The following is a 22,838-nucleotide window of genomic DNA, read 5'->3' as shown; positions in this document are numbered from 1 at the left end:
AGAGGAAAAAATAACATTTTAACATTTCATGCAACACCAAAATATGGGCTCTGCATGATCCCCTCTGTCATGTAGGTCTTGAACAGTTCATATTCTGTGTGTATCGGCAGTCGTAGTATAATGAGGCAAGTATTGGCCTCTGGAAAGATTTTCCTGTCTTGATGGAGGAACTCTATTTCCGGGCGGTGGGGGAAACCCAGAGGTGGCACTGTGGAGGCTCCAGTGGCAAACTCCATTATCATTTCAAGAGTGACTCCATCAGTCTCTCCCTCTGTAAAATATATGTACAGAAAAATCACAAACCTCAAAAGACTAACCTAAAATGTGTGGTACATGCAGTTCTTTGACAGCGATATTTTGTTCTAAACAGAATTAGCCAGCCTGTCTAATTATGACTACATCTAGCTGCAGGGTTTCTATATATTGTCTGATTACAAAAAACAAAACAAAAAAAAACACAATCCTAAGTATTTGTTCTGCATAATGGATAGATTTACCAAAAATCTGATAATTTTTCACTTCAAACACTTGTTTTCTTTAAATCTAAGTCATTGTTTTTATTAATCACTGTTTATAGAGGAACAATAGCATAAAACAAATACAAATGACACATTACAAGAGAATTAAAAGCTACATTAAGTAGCGTTAGCATTCTAGCTATTAATTTAAATGCTCCTTTAAATGTGTCCTGCTCAATGAAACAGTCTGAATATAAATATTTACTATAATTGTAATGATTCAGGACAAGGCACAAATACAATTTGGAAAATGGATTTAAGTATTCACTCATTATACTGTAGAAATTTTAAACATGTTGAATTTATTTTTATTACATGGCATACCTTTAACATTACATAAAAACATGTCATACCTTCAACATCGATCAACCAGTCCCTCCAGTAGCATATGGTCTGGTTTTCCTTTGCCCTTCTGTTGCTGCCTTGTGGGGAAAAGTTCACAGAAAAAAGACTGCAGAGGTCCTTTGCTTGAAGGGGCCTCTGCTCATTGACGAACATGTCATTAAAAAGTGCAGGATATTTCTGCATCTCTTCCAGCAAACCGAGAGTTTGCAACCCTTCTGAAAACCTGCATAACAAACAAAGCAGTCAATGGAAGTTTCAAGCTGATGATTAGTTATGTTGTCAAAAAGTAAAGGCTTAATTTACTAACTAAAGTCCTGGGGCCTCATGTACAAAGACTTGCGTGGAATTCATACTAAAACATTGTGTACGGACAAAGGTGTAAATGTGCGTACACACAAAAAAAATCAGATGTATGAATCTCTGCGTACGAAGGATCCCACACATATTCTCTTTGTACATCCCAGTTAACGTAAAACGGAGCGCACATGCACGAGCACAACGCCCCACCTAGTCTCCTCCCTTAATTAGGGCAATTTAAATATGGTAATGAGTCCACTTTGGCAAAAGAAAGCAGTAAGAAAATGGCTAAAGCAAGCGGCAAGATTCGAAACTTTACAGAAAGTGTTTAGGTGCTACTATCGGAGGTAGAAACGAGAAAAAATATTTTATTTGGAACTTTGTCCTCCGGAATTAATAAAAAAAGGAAAAAATATCAGCGGGAGAGTTTGGCTGATGCCGTCAATGCTGAATTATTATATAAATTATTATTATTATTATTATAAATAAAAATATTTTTTTATTAATATTATATTAGAAATTTATTTTATTTATATACTAAGGGTTGTATCAATTTGCATATGCTTTTATATGTTCTTACTTAATTGCATAATTGATAGAATATTCCCATAAGGCTCGTGTGACAATATATGTAAATTATTTTATAAATTGCAAATGAATCAATGCTTCCCTCGGTTGGTGGTGCGATAGACTTGTAGAACAATTCGTTGTGTAATGTTTGCAACTTCACTTCATTGCCTGTAAGAGTCGCCAACGGACAAAAACAATGAGAAATGTACGTACACTAGACATGAAATTGGCGTGGAGGAACGCACAGTCTCGCGTTAATTTCACTGTTAGTACATACGACCGTGAGTGTGAAAGCTGGCGTACGCAAAGTTTTTGTGCGTACGCAAGATTGATACATGAGGCCCCTGGGGTGTGGAAACCCATGAGGGTGAATAATTAACAACAGAATTTCAATATTTGGGCAGACTAACCCTTTAAATCACTTACTGGTCCAAGGCAGCCCGCAGTCTCCCATTCACAAAGAACTCTGCAGCTGACTGGACAAGAGAGTTCCTTTCTGTCAAGTGTGATATACATCTCAAGGCACCAATGATACTTAAGCTGTCTGCTGCTTCTGCAATGGCACAATTTGCCTCCTGAACAGTTGTTGCTTCCTGTATCTAAAACAGTTGCGAAAAAAAGAATGAAACTGTTAAGCAAAGAGAAACGTTCAGCCTGATGGTGGAAAAGCAGCTCTAGATGCCCTGTGTTCTGTATGACACTGATGCCTGCTCAAGCAGAGCTGAGCAACATGTACCCATTAACTGTTTTTATATGTACTTTGAAAGCTGTAGCTCACAATTATGGTAAGGGGCATTATATTTCTGACACACACTTGAGGGTATTTTGTCAATCACAATGCACTGGGTCAGCTGACCAATCAGAGCAGATGGAAGGAGGGGCTTTGTAGAAAACGCCACATTTGAGAGAGGCTGGGCATAGTAGAGGAGCTAAAATAATGCACTGCATATGAAAAATAATGTTTTTTTAAACATTGAAGCACGTCAACATATTTTCCAAATACACATGATCTTTAATAATAGCATCATTTTTAAACAATAATTGAAATTCTCAAACATCTCTGTATCTTGATTAGTTGCTCCCTCAATGTATGATCTCCAACCTCATCCACTGAGGCAGAGGATGTTGGCATGCCACAGATCTGCTGAAAAAGTCTTTCAGAGAAGAAATGTGGGCCAACTCCTCCATGGACGACACACATAGCAATCATCTTCCCCACTGATGCATACAACCTATTCTCCAAAGCTAAAGTAAAACAGAAATTGCACAATTGGGAGCAAAAAGTCAGAATTGGGAGCAAAAAGTCAGAATTGTTAGATAAAAAGTCAGTAACCTTTTTTATTTTGTGGCAGCTTCAACAAAAACATCTTTGCATATGAAACAGTTACATACACGTGTAACTACTGAATACTTTCACAAATTTTTATTATAACAGCTGTATAGATTAACAGTGTGAGTTGTAGATTATAGGATTATATTTAGATCTACCCTCATCACCTGAAAGGTTGCAGGAACGAGCACTGAGCATTAATCAAGTGAATGCAGTGATCTCATCTTTGCAACATGATTTCTGCGTTCTCACAAAATCATTTTATCATAACTAATAGTGCAAACAAGGTGTAAATAGCATGAGACTAGTGTAGCACTGTCATTATAACGGACATTTTACGAGTCTGGAATCAATAAAACCCTTGAATAAAACCCTTTACTGGACTACCAAGTTAGATATTTCTGAAACAAGCAGAATGTTTTAATAGTACAATGTGAAACTTAGGAAATTTGATTTGTCAGTTTATGAACCCTCAAAAATACAAACACAAAAGATCAAAAAGACTATGACTGTTAAGGTGGAATCCAAAAGCATCATCTGACCAGTAGTGGCGGGAGAGAAAAAAAAAAGCATTTTTTCCATGAATACCAAATAGCTGAATAGCATTCAAACATAACCTGACACAAAAGCTTTCTTTTATAACAGGAGTACTGACCTTGTGTGTCTAGAGCCAAACTCCGGTCTTTCTCATGGCCCTGAAAGACATTCGATTGATGGATGGCCCGCATCAACAACCGCAAGTATTCTCTAGTAGGGCCGCCTTCATCTATTGCCCCTTCCCCATTTTCCGCAGCATCAACAAACACTACATCTAATTTTGCTTGTGGGTTGAATCGTCGCCGCTTGATAGCTTGCAGGCTGCACTGTAGTATGTTTTCTCTGAACACATTTATTTGGTTTGCTGTTGGGCAGATGTTTCCATTGATTTTGCTTTGCAGTTTTTTTAGAATGGTCTGTAGGTCAACCCTGCAAGAGACAAAGATTGGATTGTTTTTAGTCAAATGCTGAACATTATGGTATATTTTAGAATATTGCTAGTTGCATAAAGCCCCGCTCACACATGCAGGGACTTCCAGTCACAAAGCAACCTCATCCCATTATTTTTAAATGAAGAGATGGTGGCTTTGTGTGCGAGTGTTTGTTAATTTGCGAATGCATAAAAAGTATTTAACTAAGTAAATAAGCATATATAGGAACATACTCATCTAGGGCCACGGACCTCCCTTGATCTATTAGGGATAGATCTACAATGTCTGATTGCTGGGGAGATGGAAAACTAAGTGGTGTCTCTTCATCAATATCAATGACAATTGGCTCTGTGGGTTGGTCTTCAAAATTAAAATTTATGAATGGAGTCTGGGCTGTGAACAAAGCCGCAGAGGCCAGAGCGACTGGAGACTGGGCAGGGGATAGAGCCACTGGAGACTGGGCAGGGGATAGAGCCACTGGAGACTGGGCAGGGGATAGAGCCACTGGAGACTGGGCAGGGGATAGAGCCACTGGAGACTGAACAAAGGGCGAATCCACTGGAGGCTGGGCAACATTTACAGGGTCACAGTGTTTTTCCTGAAATGAAACACACAGACATTAATGTAGACTGTAATCGCAGACTGAACACAACTGTACTGACTTTACATTTGGGCATGATGAGCTATAATCTGTCATGTACTGGATTTTATTTGGTAAATGTGTTTCCATCTTAGTTTATGTGCATGTTTTCATGCAAAATGCACAGAAATAGGTGGATGGACACATAGCGAGGTTTCAAACATGCAAGACCGATGGAGAGGGGGTTTGAATCACTAATAATAAAAATTTCAACTGATAAAAATGTTTATTTAATGTTATTCATGTTAGATTTCATCTTAACTAAAAACTCTTCTAGAATTCATGTGTAATAAAAGTTCACATTGTTAGAGTCTTTACAGGCTTTCCTGTAGCTCAAACAGTAGAGCGTTGGCACTAGCAATGCCAAGGTCATGGGTTCGATTCCAAGGGAAAGGAAGAACTGACAAAATGTAAAATGTGTACCTTAAATGCAATGTAAGTCGCTTTGGATAAAAGCATCTGCCAAATGCATAAATGTAAATGTCTTTACATGCAAGGCTCATAAATATTTTCTCTCAGGCTAGTAGCAAATTAAATGAAATTGTGGAGGATATTAACTGTGAAAAGATGATTGACAGGCCAGTTTATGGTGTCCGTTTCATGACTGGATAGTATGTCCCAAAAGCTTGCCTAGTCTTCTCACACACTCAAAAGTATGTACTTTTTCTTCACAAAAAGAGCACATACTTTTAGGGCATGGTATAAGTAGGTAAACTGGGACGCAGGGATTCTTAACAAGCCTTAAGAAAACTTAACAGGGACAATCAGGCCAAAAAATGATAACTGATCAATAAAAGGTAATGCATATGGCCAAATCAAAATCATTATGAAAAAAAAATAAATTGTTCAAGTGATACTGTCGTAGTAACTTACCAGATAATCAAAAGGGGATGTCCAAAGGACATACAATGTAGAGAACGGTTTGATTCCATGATCTGAAATTGACCCAGTAGAAGTGCTTTCTATAGCATTTGAAGTAGTAGCTTCCTGGATTCTGAACACCTCACTGGCCATTTCATCTGTTCCAATAAAATCAAACAAGACCTAAAAACAAAGAGCCCATGATGGCAAATATTAATAAAGATATCCAGAAATGAGGAAAAATAACTAAATAAAACATCTATGTAAAAAACACCTTAAAGGTATAGCGGAGGATCTTTCCGAATTTTAGATAAGAACCGCCCTCTCCACTTTTTGAAAAAATGCACATGCGCAACACTCTACTTGCTCCCGAGAGGGAACGCCTATTAAACGTGTGCGAGGTTCTCCTCGTGCACGCTCTGTTTACAAGTTGCTGTCGGCATCACTCATACAAGATTACTTTCCAAAAGAAGATTTGCACTTTTTCACCAAATAGCATGCCAAACTTTACCTGTCGAGTAGAAACTTCGCGACTGAGGCATCAGTGGGAAGCCCAACCTGTGTTTTCAGCGCACGCCATCGTGTGAAACAATCTCCCAAAAACACTCTGATCTTGTTTCTCTCTTCTGAGGCCTTTCTCTTCTTCTCATACAGTTCGTACAAACTTTTTCTCTTGCGACCCTCAGACATTTTCAAAGGACCCGGTGAAACGGCGAGCTTCAATGAATGGCTTAAACCGTAACTCTAGCTCACCACCACACATAAACACCTGAAAGTGCGCATGCGCAGAAAGCGAAAACTAAGGGACGAGCACGTACGACGGCCTTACGTTACATATCACCAGAATGATTGACACTTAGGTGGACCAATAGTTTACACTACCCACCCGGAAAAAGAAAATCCTCCGCTATACCTTTAATCCTTCACAATGAACGTCTTACTTGAATTGGATCAGACATGATGAACTTCCTCTTATTCACATCTCCATTTGGATATTTGGCTTTCAGATATTTTCCATCAAGAGGTTCAACACAGGCTGTCATTCGCTGGCGTCTTTCCTCAATGGCCTAAAAAAAAAAAAAAAAAAAAAAAGGATATAGATAGAGATATATATATATAAACAAGTAATAAAACCTGTTTTAGCGCAATTTTCTGACCTCATGGGATCACAACACTAAGAGATAGTAAATCTTTTCCTGGATTTTTTTTTTTTTTTGGGGTCCTAAGATTAGACCTTCTTTAACAACGCCGAAAACCCGAAGTCTCTAGGTGGTCTGGTTGAGGAGTAGATAGAAGTGCAAGATTGGTGCGCACAGACAGAACAGAAATCATGAGTTAACAATCGCAATTTTGTCCGGTGGAAAATTGCGCTAAAAATTAAACAATAAAATATTTAGTGGCAGCACTAACCTTTTTGCGCTTTTCTTCCAGAACCTCATAGCTGTGCCTCCTTCTGTCCTGAAATACAATATATGTAATACACATTTTTTGTTTTAAACAAAAATTTAACCTTGGCAAGCAAACTGTGAATAGTCAAATTACCTTTTCTATATCTGCCAACAAAGAAGCATTATATTCTTCATCTTGCTGGGAACGTACAGCTCGCCACTCCTGAAGGAAATAAAGTACAACTATGAGTCACAAATTAGTCATATTTACAACCATTGACAACATCAAAAATAACTTCACTCACACGGAGATTTACAGATTCTGTAGTCTCAGAGCTGAAGGAGATTTCATCAAGTGCTGTAGTGCTGGATGGTTGTTGTGAGTTCTGGGGAATGGCTGCGGATGGTGTCATTACCTAAGAGAAGACAAAAAATATATAATGACAAAGAATTTGTTAGTCACTGCACAGTAAAGAAGTTACTTGAACTGTCACCTAACATTAAATGTGCACTGTGCAAAAACATGTCATTTATATTAAGGTTAATGAAAGGCCAATTCAACTGAATTGAAACTGAAAATATCCATCTGTAGAAAAAACTGTTATCCTAGGGAATGTAACTGCTCAGACATCACACAGAATAAATAGATACATCTTAATACTGTACATTTTAAAAAAAATAACACAAGGGTTTTTATTTGTATTTGTCACTCATCACTAAAAAGTGTATAGTGGACATAAAATCATTAGATGTGCAATCATTTTAATATGGACCTGATCTGAAACCTCTTCTGAGGTCTCATCTACTGCTGGAGCTGCGAGTGGTGGGAATGAATTCTGGGACATGGCAGAGGGTGGTGATGTTACCTGAGCAGAGGGTAACTTCAGTTATAGGCATAGACATTACAGAGAACACATTTATATGATAGTATGATATAAATCCCTGTGCATAATTCCATACCTGCAAAACATTGGCTCGTGGCACGATGTAAAGCCTGCTTTTGCCAACAACAGCTTTTAGTTCCTTCACAGAACTAACTTGCAATTTCTGGATCTTGCGTCCTTTGCCTGTCCTTGCCAATTCAAAGCCTACCAAATTTAAACTGATACGAGGGTAGCTTTGGCAAACAAAGTTGTTTAATTCAGATAAACTCCAGTTTAACACAATCTTTGAGTTTGTGCATCCGGCCTCCGTTGACTCATGCACAGGTTTTCCTAAAAATGGAAAAGTAAACATCAGTATAATCAGTTCCTAGTGGCAAAGTAACATTCATTAGTTGCTGCAAGATCTTTCAGGACTCCTAGCATTCAGGACTCATTTTCAGACATAATCGTAGTGTTGCCAAACCCCAAAAGTACACCTGTATGACAGTTAACCTAAGATCATTTGTGTTTCTACAAAGTTTACAGCTTTGAATCTAAACAAACCCATACACTCCTAAGAAAATTGCAGAAGAAAGAGCCTGGTCTCACTCACAAGGCCATCACACATTTGACCATAATGTAAAAGAACATTAACATACAATATATGGTGTAGCTTGCCTTAGCGTCTGAATGCACCACCCAGATCCTCACACTAACCATAACCACCACTGACTTACTTCAGATAGCTAATGCAAAAGGATTCATTGGGAGGTATTTCTGGACACTTTCAAAGTGATGCCTTGACATGAGAAAGTGTTGCATAGGTGTAACTATTAAAATGGCTACATGGAAACTTATGGAAATGCATCAAAGAGTAAACTGCTCTACAATATTTCTTTAAAAAAATGTTAAATGTATTAACAGTCAAATGTTTCCCAATATAGAGACATTACAACAAATCGGACCATACAGGCTCAAGCTAACAAAATTCAAAGCAGCTCATTCCATAGCTTTCTTTGCAAGAAGGTAAGATAAGGTGTACAAGTAAATAACACTCAATTCTTATCTGCTTCAATCTCACATTTACCTAATCCATGTTTAGCCAGTTCCTCAAGTTCTATTGTGGGGGGCAGAAAACCATTATCTGGCCCTGGGAGGAGGAAAAGTTTTGCTTGCCAAATAGGGTTTTCCCTGCGGCCACCAGATCCTCCTGTAAAACACAAATACATAAGTGTCAGCAGTAATTCTTGGCTAAAATGTGTGTGTGTGTGTGTGGGGGGGGGGATTCATGCTTAAAATTACTGTAAGCTATTGTTAACATAAGATTTATGAGAGAGATTCACTCTAATACAATAAAGATGCTGGCATGCATGTTATTCTTGCAATAACACTTAACTTCCTTAAAACAGAAAAAAAGAATTCTCTGAATTCCCCTAAATTAGATTCTGCCAAAAAGATCTTTAGCTTAAAGAGAACTTACAATATATGGCAGAACGCTGTTATCTAAAGCTGAAGGAATTTCACACTTTGTTTATCCTTCTATATCCCTTTATGTTGATTCGGTCACCTGTAAATTTATTGACACTTAATTTTAAATTTATATGGAAAAATAAAGGGCAACACACCAGCAGGAAATATTGAACTCAACCGTACTCAAAGGAAGGTTTGCATGTTTTAGACTTTTTACCTTGAACCAGGTTTTTAAAAAACTGGTTGGAAAAAAATGTTTAAAGGGGAATTCAGTCTGGTTTTGGATTCCTAATTTGATTTTTAAAAGATGTGGAAATTTAAAATTTTTGCTTTCTTGTGACTTTAAATGTACGAGACTACCTATGAAACTTTCCATGTTATGTCATGGAAGCTGATCTTTAAACACAATTTTTCTCCTCATATCATATGGAACAACCAATATTATCAGCCTGTAAATCATTTTTCTTCCCTTATTGGTTTAATAAGGGCATTGTTTTTTTGTTTCAGACTTAGTAAACAACAGTGGAGACTTTATTCTTAAGATATTATTGAACTATATGGTTTAAATGTATCAAAACAGAAACTACATTAAGCTCACGAAGACTAAATTGTGGTTTTAAATTTCAGCTTCCATCTTGCATTTCATCAGTTGTGTAATCTTTCTGTCAGTAAGGTTCTTTTTCACTCGGATGTCTCTGAAAATAAAAAGCTAGATATATAAAATTTTTGTATGATGGTATATCATATTCACAAAGCAAGACAGGCCTACCATAAATTCAAATACCTAAATGCAAAGTATTTTCTTATGATTTACAATTATTGTCATCACTTCAAAAAAAAAAAAAAAAAACACCTCCAATAAAAAAAGCTTTACGTTTTATAAATGTAACTTTTATTTTTTCCTTATCTCTGTATCCCCACATGTTCATGGTTCTGTATTTCATTTGTACTGATTTATAATTACGCAAAAAAAAAAAAAAAGTGAGCTAGGTCTTGTGCTAACAAACTCGTCTTTGTACACTCAATGTTCTCAGTGCTTGAGTTCATAGGGACATGTGTCATGTTGTCGTGCCTTCTTGAGATTTAAGAAATAGCTATTTTTCATGTATATTTGCAGTAGTTCTAGCTGCTAGTGCACCTAGCGAACCCATTCAAAAAGCCATTAGTTAGACCTTAAAAGTGAAGTTTTTATTGTCAATATAAATTTTAAACGAAGTAGCAGGCTACATTTGACTCGAGTACATTCACAAAAAGACCCTATAATGCATTTTGGCAACTGTTTTGCTTTAAGTTATTAAACAACTACCCCGAACCTCTGATAGCACATTAGCAATTCTGATGTTAAAAAATAAAAAATTACCTCGACCTCGATGAACTCGCCGGCGAAATAATCGTCTTGTTGTGGAAAGTAAGGAATCATCATTTCTCCCTGCCAGCTCCTGTCTTGCACAGGCTGCAGCATTAAAAAGACGATTAAAAATTCCTTCGCCCTCTGGCTGCTCCAACATGGTACTAATCAGTGCTAATTAAGTTAACAGTTAACAGGTGCGATTTGAATGATTAAAAAAACAACGCTCCCGCCTAAAGTGTGATGCGGGACTAATTTGCATACAGATATCTGCAACGTCATTTCGCCTAGTCAAAACTCTAATTTAAGATATCTGTAATTACATTTTGACTAGGCAGAATGAAAGTTATAGTTATCTCAAATTTCAGATATCTCTAATCAAAATTTATTTCAAGATATCTATAACTTGATAATAGATATCTACAATTAAATTATGACTATCCCTAACTCCAGTTTGAGATATCAACAACGTAATTTCGCCTAGTCATAACTCCAGTTACAGATATCTACAACGTCATTTCGCCTAGTCAAAACTTAATTTAAGATATCTGAAAAGGAACATTTAGATATCTTGAATTGAGGTGAATTAAAGATATCTTGAACTGGAGTTATGACTAGTCAGAATGAAATTGAAGATATCTCAAACTAGAATTACAGATATCTACAATTCAATTGCAGATATCCGCAATTCACATAGTGGATATCTGCAACTGAATTGTAGATATCTGTAATTATAAACCCCATTCAAATGAATGGCAAAAGTGACGTCATTTGTCCTAGGAAGAATGTCTTTGTGGATATCTGAAATTACAATTATGGATAGGAAGAATGTAGTTGCGGATATCTGAAATGTTCTTTTTGACTAGGCAAAACTGAATTACAGATATCTGCAACACATATCCAGTCTAGCTTTTAAATGTTAAAATGGCTTGCCATAGTATGGGCGTGCTGCCCAACATCCAGGCCGTGCTGCTGCCCAAGAAGACCGAAAAGGCCGCCAAATCCAAATAAACGTTTCATTAAGATCAAAAGGCTCTTTTAAGAGCCACCCATTTTATCTCGTATAGAGCACTTTTGTCTCTGTTAATATCTACAAGCATAAACTTGGGTTGTGGTTGATCAAGAAAATTAACCGTCAAAGCATTTTAAATTACTCCACATGGAAAATTGCTACATTTTTGCAAAACCTGAAAAACGTACCTCCAGGTTTTTTGATAAACATTAAACTTCCCAGTGTTGGTCTTTGTGAAAAAGTTCAGATGCACCCAAGTATGATTAGTGCACAATTTAGCACAAAATCTTTAGTTCTATTTAGACTGCTCCTCCCTGAATTGTAAAGACCTTACGGCACGCCCCATTCCTCATGGCACGCCCCATTCCTTTCCGACCTTATGGCACGCCCATTGCTCCAGCCTGCAGTTGGGCAATTCTTAAAGTCCCCATGAAATCAAAATTGACCCTATTTACTTTGTTAGCGCATATTACTAGTCTTGTGGTGAACAATTAATCCGTGCAAGAAAATATTTAAAAAAAAAATTTTTTACCATGGTAATCTTTAATCAAAATCTGAAAATGCCCCTCCCCTCTGCATTGGAGGACCTTCTCTGATGACGTAGGTTTGAGGAATTGGTTTGGGCAACGCTTAACCACTCCCCTCAAACCGTTAGTCTGCTATGAGCAGAGATGGAGAGGAGGAGCGCTAGAGTAAAACCCTGCCCTCTGTTCAATATTCCTTTTTACTGGGAAATACGTCATAACACTGGAGAAAAGTCGTTTGCAACTTCCGGTTCACGGGGACTTTAAGGCCCTTTCACACCGGATGCGTAACGAAAAAGCGAAACGAAAAAGCGAATAGTTCGTGTGCGAATAGTTCGCATCAAAACCATTCACATCAGCCGCGACGCGAATTTGCGACGTCTGTGACGTTCAGAGAGCTTCAACATTCCAAAACTTTCGCGCGAATCGCGCCGACAGCTGAGAAAACATGGACACTTCATCATCATCATCATCCAGTCATAGTCATAGCATCCAGTGAAGACGAGCTTTTCATTTTATTTAAAAGACAGAAAAGAAGGTTTTGGGTGCACCCAATCTTACAGAACAGAAAGTATGAAGGGGAGTAGCCTATGCTTATGTGCAGTTTTTTTTTTTTTTTTTGCGTCTTCAACAGTGCGTTTTGTAATGTAACTACACATTACATGTAACACACGAAGTAAGTTAAAAATCATTCGACTAGAAATATCACACAAAGAATGTATAGTATAGCCTACTAAAAGCAGCCCTAAATAGTCTCACTGCATTTTGTTACGTGTTCAAAGTAAACACGGTCTCTGTCTCTATCTTTGACGATAATAGTGTTAGCTTTCTATCCCAAATGTAGTTTGGCCTGCTAGCCTACACAGCACAGGACTATCACACAACACACTCACAGTCGTGATAACCGGTTGGTTGGCAATGCTACGCCACACATTGTCTTTCAAATCGTTGTCCTTGTAGTATGTGAATTGGCTGAAGCCTATTCTGTCGCCGCAAAGTAAAAAAAAAAATCGACATCGAAGCGAAAAAAATAAAAGTCGTTTTTTCGCCTCAGCACATTCGCGTTCGTGTGGAAGCGCTCATTACACAAACAGCTGATCAAAAAATAAACCCATCGCGCGAATTATTCGTGCGTCAAAATCGCGTCCAGTGTGAAAGGGCCTTTAGACTATGGGCACTTTCATGTCCTTTGATCATATTTTATAAAAAACATTTAATTTTGAAAAATTAACACTTTCATAGTTAAATTTACAATGAAAGCACTTTAGGAACTTTTTCTACGATGATTTTTTTCACCTTTTTAAATGTCATTATACATGCAAATATTGCTGTTTTGTGCTTGTCCCAAACCCAGACTTCTGATCTTCAATAATGAAAAAGAAGTGTAAAAAAATGATTTATCTATTTATTTATTTTTTAAAATATGACTGAATAAAGTATCAGTAAAAGAATCAAAACATAATTGAGGTATTTAAGGTCAGACAACTATTAATGTGATTTTATATACAAAATGTAGTTGTCCCACAGTATTGCCGTAATTTCCACCACAACGCTCTAATGTCCCTTTAAAAAGTTTTTTTGAAAGATTGTTTGGGTAGTTTCAATGGCGATGAACAATGACATCACAGCACATGTCTGACATGGAGGAGATTTTAAATTTCTTCAGCAACTTGGAGAAGAAAACTCAAGGTAAATGATGCTTGAAATGAAAATATTTTTATTGTATGTCATTTCCAAACATGGCGTAACAATAAATGAGTTTGTAAATAAATAGATTTTTTAACACAAATAGTTGTATTTTGCATGCATGCAATGCTAACTACCAATTCATAGCTAATCTGTAATACTAGCTTGGATTTTTTTTACAAAATACTGTAGGATTGTCATTTCCACCACATTACCTTCTTGGGTGGAAATGACAAAGGTGAGGTGGAAATGACATTTATGCTTACAAGGTGCAATTCATAGATTGAGTGGCTGCATATGAATATTTTATTATTATTAGATAATTTTTATCTTTTTAATAAAGTTTTATTACAATTAGAATGTTAGAATTTTACAATTACAATTTATGCGTAACTTACATTTTTTATGTGACTATTTGTGGTTAAAGTTGTTTACAGTAAGACTGTAACTGTTCATCTGGTTATGGAACCAAACAGACTAATGACTAATGATTTGCTAAATGGGTTTCAAATAAATGTTTTCTGTTTTTCTACATGGACGTCCATTCATTGTCATTTCCACAACACCCAGTCATTTCCACCACCTCATAACTTTTTTAAAAATATGTACAAAATTCTAATCACTCATTAAAAATTTCTGCATAGTTTAGGATAATGTTCCACTTAATGTAATAACACAAGTAGTTATTTTTCTGAAATGTATCTAACCAATGCAATATTATATTTCAGGTTGTGGTGGATGTAAGCTTTGTGTTTGGGCCTCAAGACAATTAATTTACTTAATCCACAAATCTATGGTAATTGCAATATAGGTATAAATTGGTAAAACTATGTGTGAAAGTGGTCTTACACTGTTAAGGAATTATGTATATCATAATAATTTTAAATAATAATCAAATATTTACATGTGATGGAAATGACATTTGTTCAGTGCGGATCGGAAAATATGTAAAAAAAACACAAATAAACACTTTTTTTTACCTCAAGTTCACAAGGCCAAAAGTGCCCGTAGTTGAAGAACCACCCAGTTACCTCTACTTGGAGATTTCGGACTTGGAGTATGAGAGAAAGGTCATTTTGAGAAAACGGGCTTTAAAGATTTATCATCAGCCAATGAGATTGCGCATTCAGCCCTTTTACTTTCGCGATTGGTTGCTGATAAAAAGGAAATGACCATATTTGGATCCGACAGAGCTTTCCAGCCGTGCCTGTGATGACAGAGAGCAGACAGAGATCGCGGAGCAGCAGGAGGATTTACAACGATAACTTTTGTTGAATTTACGCGAAATCTGACGCAAACAGACAAAGTGTAATAAAATAAAGCCCTAAATATGTATTTCGGACTTTTTTTCACCACAGTCTGAAAGAAGACATGTTATTGAAGACAAATATCCCAAAATCTCAAAATTGACCAGTAAAAAAACAACAACAATGTTTTTGCCTGCCGTGTCTCGCCTTAAGGTAAGTTTAGTCCATAAAATTACACAAATAGTACATACAAGTGTTTCTGAGACTTTCTTTCAAGTAAATGACTCGCTTCCGTTGAATATTTACTTTATAGATGGTTTAGTGTCTTCGCAAAAGTCCGTCATCTCAACCGTAGAGGTAACGTTAAGTTAGGTTAACTAAAGACTTGAGCTGTAAGTTTGGGCTTTTAATCACATCTTATGTGTAGATGAGAGATTTTGATAGTTTTGTAAAGGTTTTTCTGACAATTGGTCAATGGATGAATGGAAATAAGCTAATTTATTTAACCTAAAAGTACGCACTGTCTGTATGGTTAATTCATAGTTATCACGTGACGTCACACCATTACGCCCACCCAGAGGGCAAAATAAGGCTTTCCTGCATTGCCCACCAGTCATTTTTATCAGGTTTGTAGTTAGTATTAATGTAGTAAACCAGTGTTATTAAAAGATCAAATTCAATATATAGCCTACCGCTTATTCATGATGCATACTTTGTACAGGTAAGCAGATGAACACAGAACAAATTATTTATAACATAATAATATTGTTTGTCTTCTCCCCTTTACAGTATTGTTTGCCATCTAGTCCTGATCGCAGAGTTTAGCTCCAAACCCAATTAAGCAGACCTGAGCAGCTGATCCAGGATCACCAGAAACTCTGCAGGTTTACTCCATCCTAGTCCAGCACACCTGAACAAGCTAATCAAGGTACATAACTCTGGGTGCATATCACTCAGGTCTCTAGTTCAGTAGTCAGTGGTTAAGGGCCGTCTTTATCACAAAATCCTTACAGTGCACTGAAACATTCACTCCCTAAAAACTCACTGTTATACGCTGATTTCACGCAGCCGTTATTTTGAAATCGAAAGCGAGGCTCCGGTGGGAAGAAAACCGGAAGTGTCGCCTTTAATCACAGGAGAGTCGTGAATGCGATGGCGTATTGTTGTGTTTAATGATGTTGTGTCAATTCTAAAACTGTACATACATTTCTTTCATACTTTAGACTATATACAGTGAAATTCATTTATAAATATTTTTTTATATATATATATAATTCAGAAAGTAAAAAAAGAAGCAGGAATGAAATATATACATATCCTATATTGGATATTAACATACAATAGTGTAAATCGCGGCAGCAGCTTCAGGTTGGTAGTCCAATGCATTGTTGTTTATCTTAACTTCCGGGGTTCTTCCCACCGGAGCCTCGCTTTCGATTTCAAAATGGCGGCTGCGTGAAATCAGCGTATAGAGCAGGGATCAGCAACTCCGGTCCTGGAGGGCCACTGTCCTGCAGAGTTTAGCTCCAACCCTAATTAAACACACCTGAACAAGGCAATCAGTGTTTTCAGGATTACTAGATAGATACAGGCAGGTGAGTTTTTATCAGGGCTGAAGCTAAACTCTGCAGGACAGTGGCCCTCCAGGACCGGAGTTGCTGATCCCTGGTATAGAGCTGGTAAGTCCCACCCCTTCCGCTAACCCCACTGGACCTCTAGGTTGAAAAATCGTCAATGCAAGTGAATGGGAGAAAATAATTATTTTCTGGTCCCGTTTGAATTTTGCCATGAATGTGAACATATGTTGTCTGTGAATTTTTTATATAACTTTTCGTGTAAAGAATGCTACAATTTAGCGGGTAGAAGTTTGATACGGTCAGACTTTGTGTGAGAGCACTTTGTGGACTACAACTCTTCGCTGCTTTCGACGCGTTTGAAACGTCAACACCACTAGCACACGGACACTAGCTCACGGATCCCGCTAAACATGGCTGTGGCTTTGGTGCACTTCACCGTCTTTTTAAGGGAGAGGACAAAATCGTTGAGGTTGGTGAAAACCAGGGGTAAGTCAACTTTATGGGGTGACGTCACATAGGCGACATGTAGTCTTTCTCGTTATGTCTTTTCCACAACTGCTAGCCGAAGAATCATACCATATACTGTCAAACTCGTAACATGAAAAATTATATAAAAAATTCACAGACAAGACAACATATGTTCACATTCATGGCACAATTCAAACGGGACCAGAAAATAATTATTTTCTCCCATTCACTTGCATTGACGATTTTTCAACCTAGAGGTCCAGTGGGGTTTTACGGATGGGCGGGACTTACCAGCTCTATCGGAAGTTCTGAAGCTCAAACTTAAATCACACGAGACAGTTCGCTACAAAATGACATGTGATAGGTGATTTTAAAACACAAACTAATATTATATTTCAGCATAAACATACAGTACGTTGCTAGACAGGTAATGTCTAATCAAGCAAACATTTACAATTCATCTATGACTGAAATCTTGCACGTATAGAGGAAAAACTCAAGTGTATACTTCACATTTTGGACAACCATTGTTTTTGACATTTACATTTTGGTTATTGTTTTCTTTCTCACTTTAGATGCTGGAGAAAAAACAGCCAGGCTGAAGCATTCAAAGTGGAAACTTCTGTCGTGGCTCAATAATCCAGGATTGGGATGGCGGAAGGAGCAGAAGATCAGAGATCAGGAAGAGATCTACTGGTGCCCCTGAGGAACTGATTTACCTAATGCGTCAAACATTACCAAACATTTTCATCACTCACCTTCATGTCGTTGCAAACCTGTAAGAATATCGTTCATCTTTGAAACACAAATGTAGATCTTTTTAATGAAATCTGAGAGCTTTCTGTCCCTCCATTTCACAGTTTATGCAACTATAATTTTCAAGCTTCAGAAAGGTAGTAATGACATTATAACAATAATCAATATAACAAACCTCAACTTGTGAAGTGAATGCTTTTTGTGTGAAAAAAAACAACAACATTGCATCTTTATTCACAAAATATACATCTCTGACACGTGTTCACAGAGCACCACGATTCACAGTGTTGTGTTGGCAAGAGAGCCGGCCATCTCATGGCGCAACATGCATCGGAGATACATCATTTGTGAATAAAGATGTAATTGTTTGCGCACACAAGGCATCTGTTAAAAATATCTTCATTTGTGATCTCCACAAAAGTGTTATGGGTTTGGATCGACATGAGGGTAAGTAATTAATGACAGAATTTACATTTTTGTGTGAACTATCCCTAGCCTGGTTAAAACCAGACCATTCTCAGTAGTAACTTAGATATGGTCTGGCAAAGCTCCTTTAATAACTAATTTCCAAAGGGGCGTCACCAACGGACGTCGCTCAAATGCCTCTGGTCACAATTGGATAGACCTAAACCTAAAACCAATCAGAGATCATCATGTGTAAAGCCATATGCTGCGTCCCAATTCGCCTATGTTACACTCTATTTTTTTACAGTCTATGGTTACACTACGCCATATGTACTCTTTTTGTGAAGAAAATGTATTTACTTTTGAATGTGTAGCAAAAAAGTAGGCAACTTTGGGACATACTACTTCGTCATCTTTATCGGAGGATCTGTCGCGTGCATCCTGTTATGTAAACTGCCCTGTCAATCATCTTGTCACAGTTAAAATCCTCTATTAAATCTAATTTAATTTCCTACCGTTTCGGAGAGAAATGTAGTAGCATGTTCATCAGTGGGTCTTTCATGGAGACTGTCCTCATGTTTTTGCAATTTGAATATAATAATGCATTTAAAAATTGGTGTGCTTCACCAACGGACGTCGGAGTGGACGTTGCTCAAATGCCTCTGGATAGGCTAGACCTAAAACCAATCAGAGCGATCGTCATGTGTAAAGCCCACCTCAACGTTTCTGATTGGTGCCTTGATTTCTCGGCATGGGGAAATGGACTTGAATGAGCTCTTTGCCAGACTTACTTGCAGAGCAAATCTAAATTTGCCCAACATTATGAAGCTGCAGACTTATGGAGCGAAATATGTGCCATAATTTAACAAACAAATCCAGCATTTTGCAAACAAACTCAATCTACTTCGCAAAGGAAAACTCGACTCGCAAACAAACTCGATCCGCTTTGCAAAGGAAATCTCGACTCGCAAACAAAAAGAAACCAATGTGCAAGCACAAAGGTCACAAATGCGTCCAGGCAGATTTTCTCACAAATGCGTCCAGGCAGATTTTCTCACAAATGCGTGCAGGCAGATTTTCTCACAAATGTGTCCAGGCAGATTTTCTCACAAATGCGTCCAGGCAGATTTTCTCACAAATGCAGTTGAGCAACTTCCTCTTCTAAAACAGTAGATGGCGCTAAACTATAGGCTAATTTAGCGCTAGTCTCCCGGGAGAAGCTCTGATTTGAAACTTGCCTTTGCCTACAGCTGAGGAAAATGACCGGTGAACGGGTGTGTTTCTGTCTTATTTGATCTATAATTAACCTTTTTGAGGTTTTCTCTTGCCAAACGTTTATTGCATATCTAGACAGAAATCCACATTAGCACTTAGTAGCACTTCACTCTCTAGGATCGGGGAATCTATAAGCTGAAAGCTCTGCCATCTTGTTGCTTTTTGTCATTTTTTTCTGCATCGGACTCATGCGAAATTACTAAATTAGTGATTATGTCTACACTTGAATGAATCTATTTCTTTCGTTCTCCATAAATTAATGAGAACATTTAATTTAATTGAAAGGAGGCTCCCACTTATTTATTTATTTAGCCTTGTTGGAATTCAGTCAGCTTAACAATTAATGTAATAAAATAATTAATGCAAAAAAAACAAAAAAAAAAAAACAATATACAATTGTTTCTTATCTTGCCTGTGACGTAGCCTATGCAGTGCCCAAATTATTATTTTGGACACACAAATGAAACCCGCCGCTCAATTAAATGAAATGTTCTCATTCATTTATGGCAGAGGTCTTCATTCCTGCTCCTGGAGAGCCACTGTCCTGCAGAGTTTAGTTCCAACCCTAATTAAACACACCTGAATCAGCTCATCAAGCTCTTCAGTATCACTTGAGTATTCAAAGGCAGGTGTGCTGAAGCAGGTTGGAACTAAACTCTGCAGGACAGTGGCTCTCCAGGAGCAGGAATGAAGACCTCTGATTTATGGAGAACGAAAGAAATAGATTCGTTCAAGTGTAGACATAATCACTAATTTATGGTGCTAATGTGGATTTCTGTCTAGATATGCAATAAACGTTTGGCAAGAGAAAACCTCAAAAAGGTTAATTATAGATCAAATAAGACAGAAACACACCCGTTCACCGGTCATTTTCCTCAGCTGTAGGCAAAGGCAAGTTTCAAATCAGAGCTTCTCCTGGGAGACTAGCGCTAAATTAGCCTATAGTTTAGCGCCATCTACTGTTTTAGAGGAGGAAGTTGCTCAACTGCATTTGTGAGAAAATCTGCCAGGACGCATTTGTGAGAAAATCTGCCTGCACGCATTTGTGAGAAAATCTGCCTGCACGCATTTGTGACCTTTGTGCTTGCACATTGCTTTCTGTTTGTTTGCGAGTCGAGATTTCCTTTGCAAAGCGGATCGAGTTTGTTTGCGAGTCAAGTTTTCCTTTGCGAAGTAGATTGAGTTTGTTTGCGAGTCGAGTTTTCCTTTGCAAAGTAGATTGAGTTTGTTTGCAAAATGCTGGATTTGTTTGTTAAATTATGGCACATATTTCGCTCCATACTGACTCGGAGCCTGCAACTACAGTCCCGCACCCAGAGTCCCGCATTCTCAGACCCCTCGTTTTTCGAGACAGCGCCTCCTGCTGTCCGAAAGATCGTATAACACCCTTATCCAAATGCCAGTGAAAACAATAGGATGCAATTTTACGGTCTCGTTTTATTTAAAGTTATCCAAATAAATATTTGCGTTCCCTGCTTAATGCATGTGCCAAAAAAACGCATTGTGTTCTCAGTAGTTATTTTTTGAGCATGGGTGTAATTGAAAGAAAATTAATGATACAATTACAGATTGAACTATTTTCTGAAAAATATTATGTGATATTATATTGTTACAATGTTTTTTATTTATTTATTCAAATTTCATTTTTTCTTTCAGTTCAACCTATAATGGTCTAATTAACATTATACCATGCTAACATTACAAAACTATATTTTGAATGCGAAGCAAAACTCAAATAAGAACAGATAAAACACCAATAATAAACAATTCTGTACTTTATTTAACGATCACCTAAACATCATCTTGCTGTAAACAGGACAAAGCAAAGAAAAAAGGAAGAAAGAATTGTGTTACTTTGTCTTCAATTGCATTAAAAAAACTCCTCATAAATCGCTTTGGATAAAAGCGTCTGCTAAATGAATATGTAAAATGTAATGTAAATGCATAAGGTAAAATAATTACTTTCTGGTAGGCGAATATGTTCCTTCTTTTTTCATTATTTTTGCAATCGCTCTGTCAAATTCCTCGACGTCACTAAAATAAAAGATGACTGCCGATCATGCAGATGAATGAAAGTAATTTTAATACTTACGTTTTATAAGAACTAATTTAAATAGTCTACATAAATTAGCCTATATAAAGTAAAATAATTACTGGATTAATGGTTGGACTATTCATATGTTGGTGTATCGATGAGCTATAAAGTAGTTTGATTAAAAATGAAATCGAATGAGTATGATTCGCTAAATAAAATGTAATTTGATAGGAGGCGCTGTCTCGAAAAACGAGGGGTCTGAGAATGCGGGACTCTGGGTGCGGGACTGTAGCTGCAGGCTCCGAGTCTGCAGCTTCATACTACTCAATTTGCCGGAAGTTGTCTGGGTTTTCCCAGGCTAAACTATCCCTTTACTGTTTTCTAATGTGGTTATAATTGGTCATTGTTCTGTTTTATAAATATTTTCAATATTTTTAAGATTTATTGTTTTGAAAAAATGTTTATACAGAAAAGAAAAATTTGATCATAAGTCACAGTAAAAACTTTAAAATTGTTTAAAAAAAAATGTTTCACATAAATGCTGCTCTTTTGAAAGTTCTATTCAAAGAATACTGAAAACTGTATCATAGTTTCCACAAAAATATGAAGCCGTACAACTGATAATAATCCTTTTTTTTTTTTTTTTTTTTTTTGAGAATCAAATCATATTATAATGATTTCTGAAGGATCATGTGACAGAAGACTGAAGTAATGATGCTGAAAATTCAGCTTTGCATCACAGGAATAAATTACATATTACTATATATTTACATGTATATTTATGACAAGTTATTTTTAATTTATTATTCATGTAGTTTAAACAGTTCAACAGTTGCATGAATCAATGAAGTTCCGAGCGTTAGGAGTTATGAAGGTGTCTAACCGTTATTGGCCTTTCTCCCAAAGTCTCTCAATGGGTCTATAAAGGGTTTTAAAATTACACGATGGTGCACAGTATTTGTCTAGAACCGCTCTTTTTTTTTTTTAATCAAACTACAGTAATAAAAAGAGCGGGAAATGAAACAAAGGAAACTGAGTCAGGAAGATGTCGTTCAAACATGGGGCGGTAGGCGGGGCTGTCATCTAACAGCATGTGATTGGCCCTCCTTCCGCTCGTCATGCTTAGAGTTGTCCAATGAAATACGATTTTATGGGATTCGCCCATGAAAACAGACAATCAGAAGCTCTCATTTCTCTTTGTAAATTAGCATATGGTAGTGAATAAAAGCCCTTAATGTCTTTCAAGCTCACATTG

At 37.1% G+C, this 22,838-nt stretch overlaps 1 protein-coding gene across 1 annotated transcript; it reads right to left on the bottom strand.

Moving 5' to 3' along the window:
* Window positions 1-26: 26 nt before the first annotated feature.
* Window positions 27-10,758, bottom strand: LOC308704798 (uncharacterized protein; the record flags this gene model as incomplete). The annotated part of the gene is made up of 15 exons (XM_081389371.1): window positions 27-271; window positions 872-1,086; window positions 2,157-2,329; window positions 2,833-2,975; window positions 3,716-4,026; window positions 4,262-4,626; window positions 5,542-5,712; window positions 6,471-6,596; window positions 6,940-6,987; window positions 7,072-7,140; window positions 7,223-7,333; window positions 7,691-7,783; window positions 7,878-8,131; window positions 8,868-8,990; window positions 10,611-10,758. 15 exons carry the CDS (start codon window positions 10,756-10,758, stop codon window positions 27-29), a joined length of 2,595 nt encoding a protein of 864 aa, XP_081245497.1.
* Window positions 10,759-22,838: the final 12,080 nt, after the last annotated feature.

Source organism: Scardinius erythrophthalmus, assembly GCF_964197995.2.
Source record: "Scardinius erythrophthalmus genome assembly, chromosome: 2".
Lineage (NCBI taxonomy): Eukaryota > Metazoa > Chordata > Actinopteri > Cypriniformes > Leuciscidae > Scardinius > Scardinius erythrophthalmus.
This window is presented reverse-complemented; position numbering and strand designations above follow the sequence as displayed.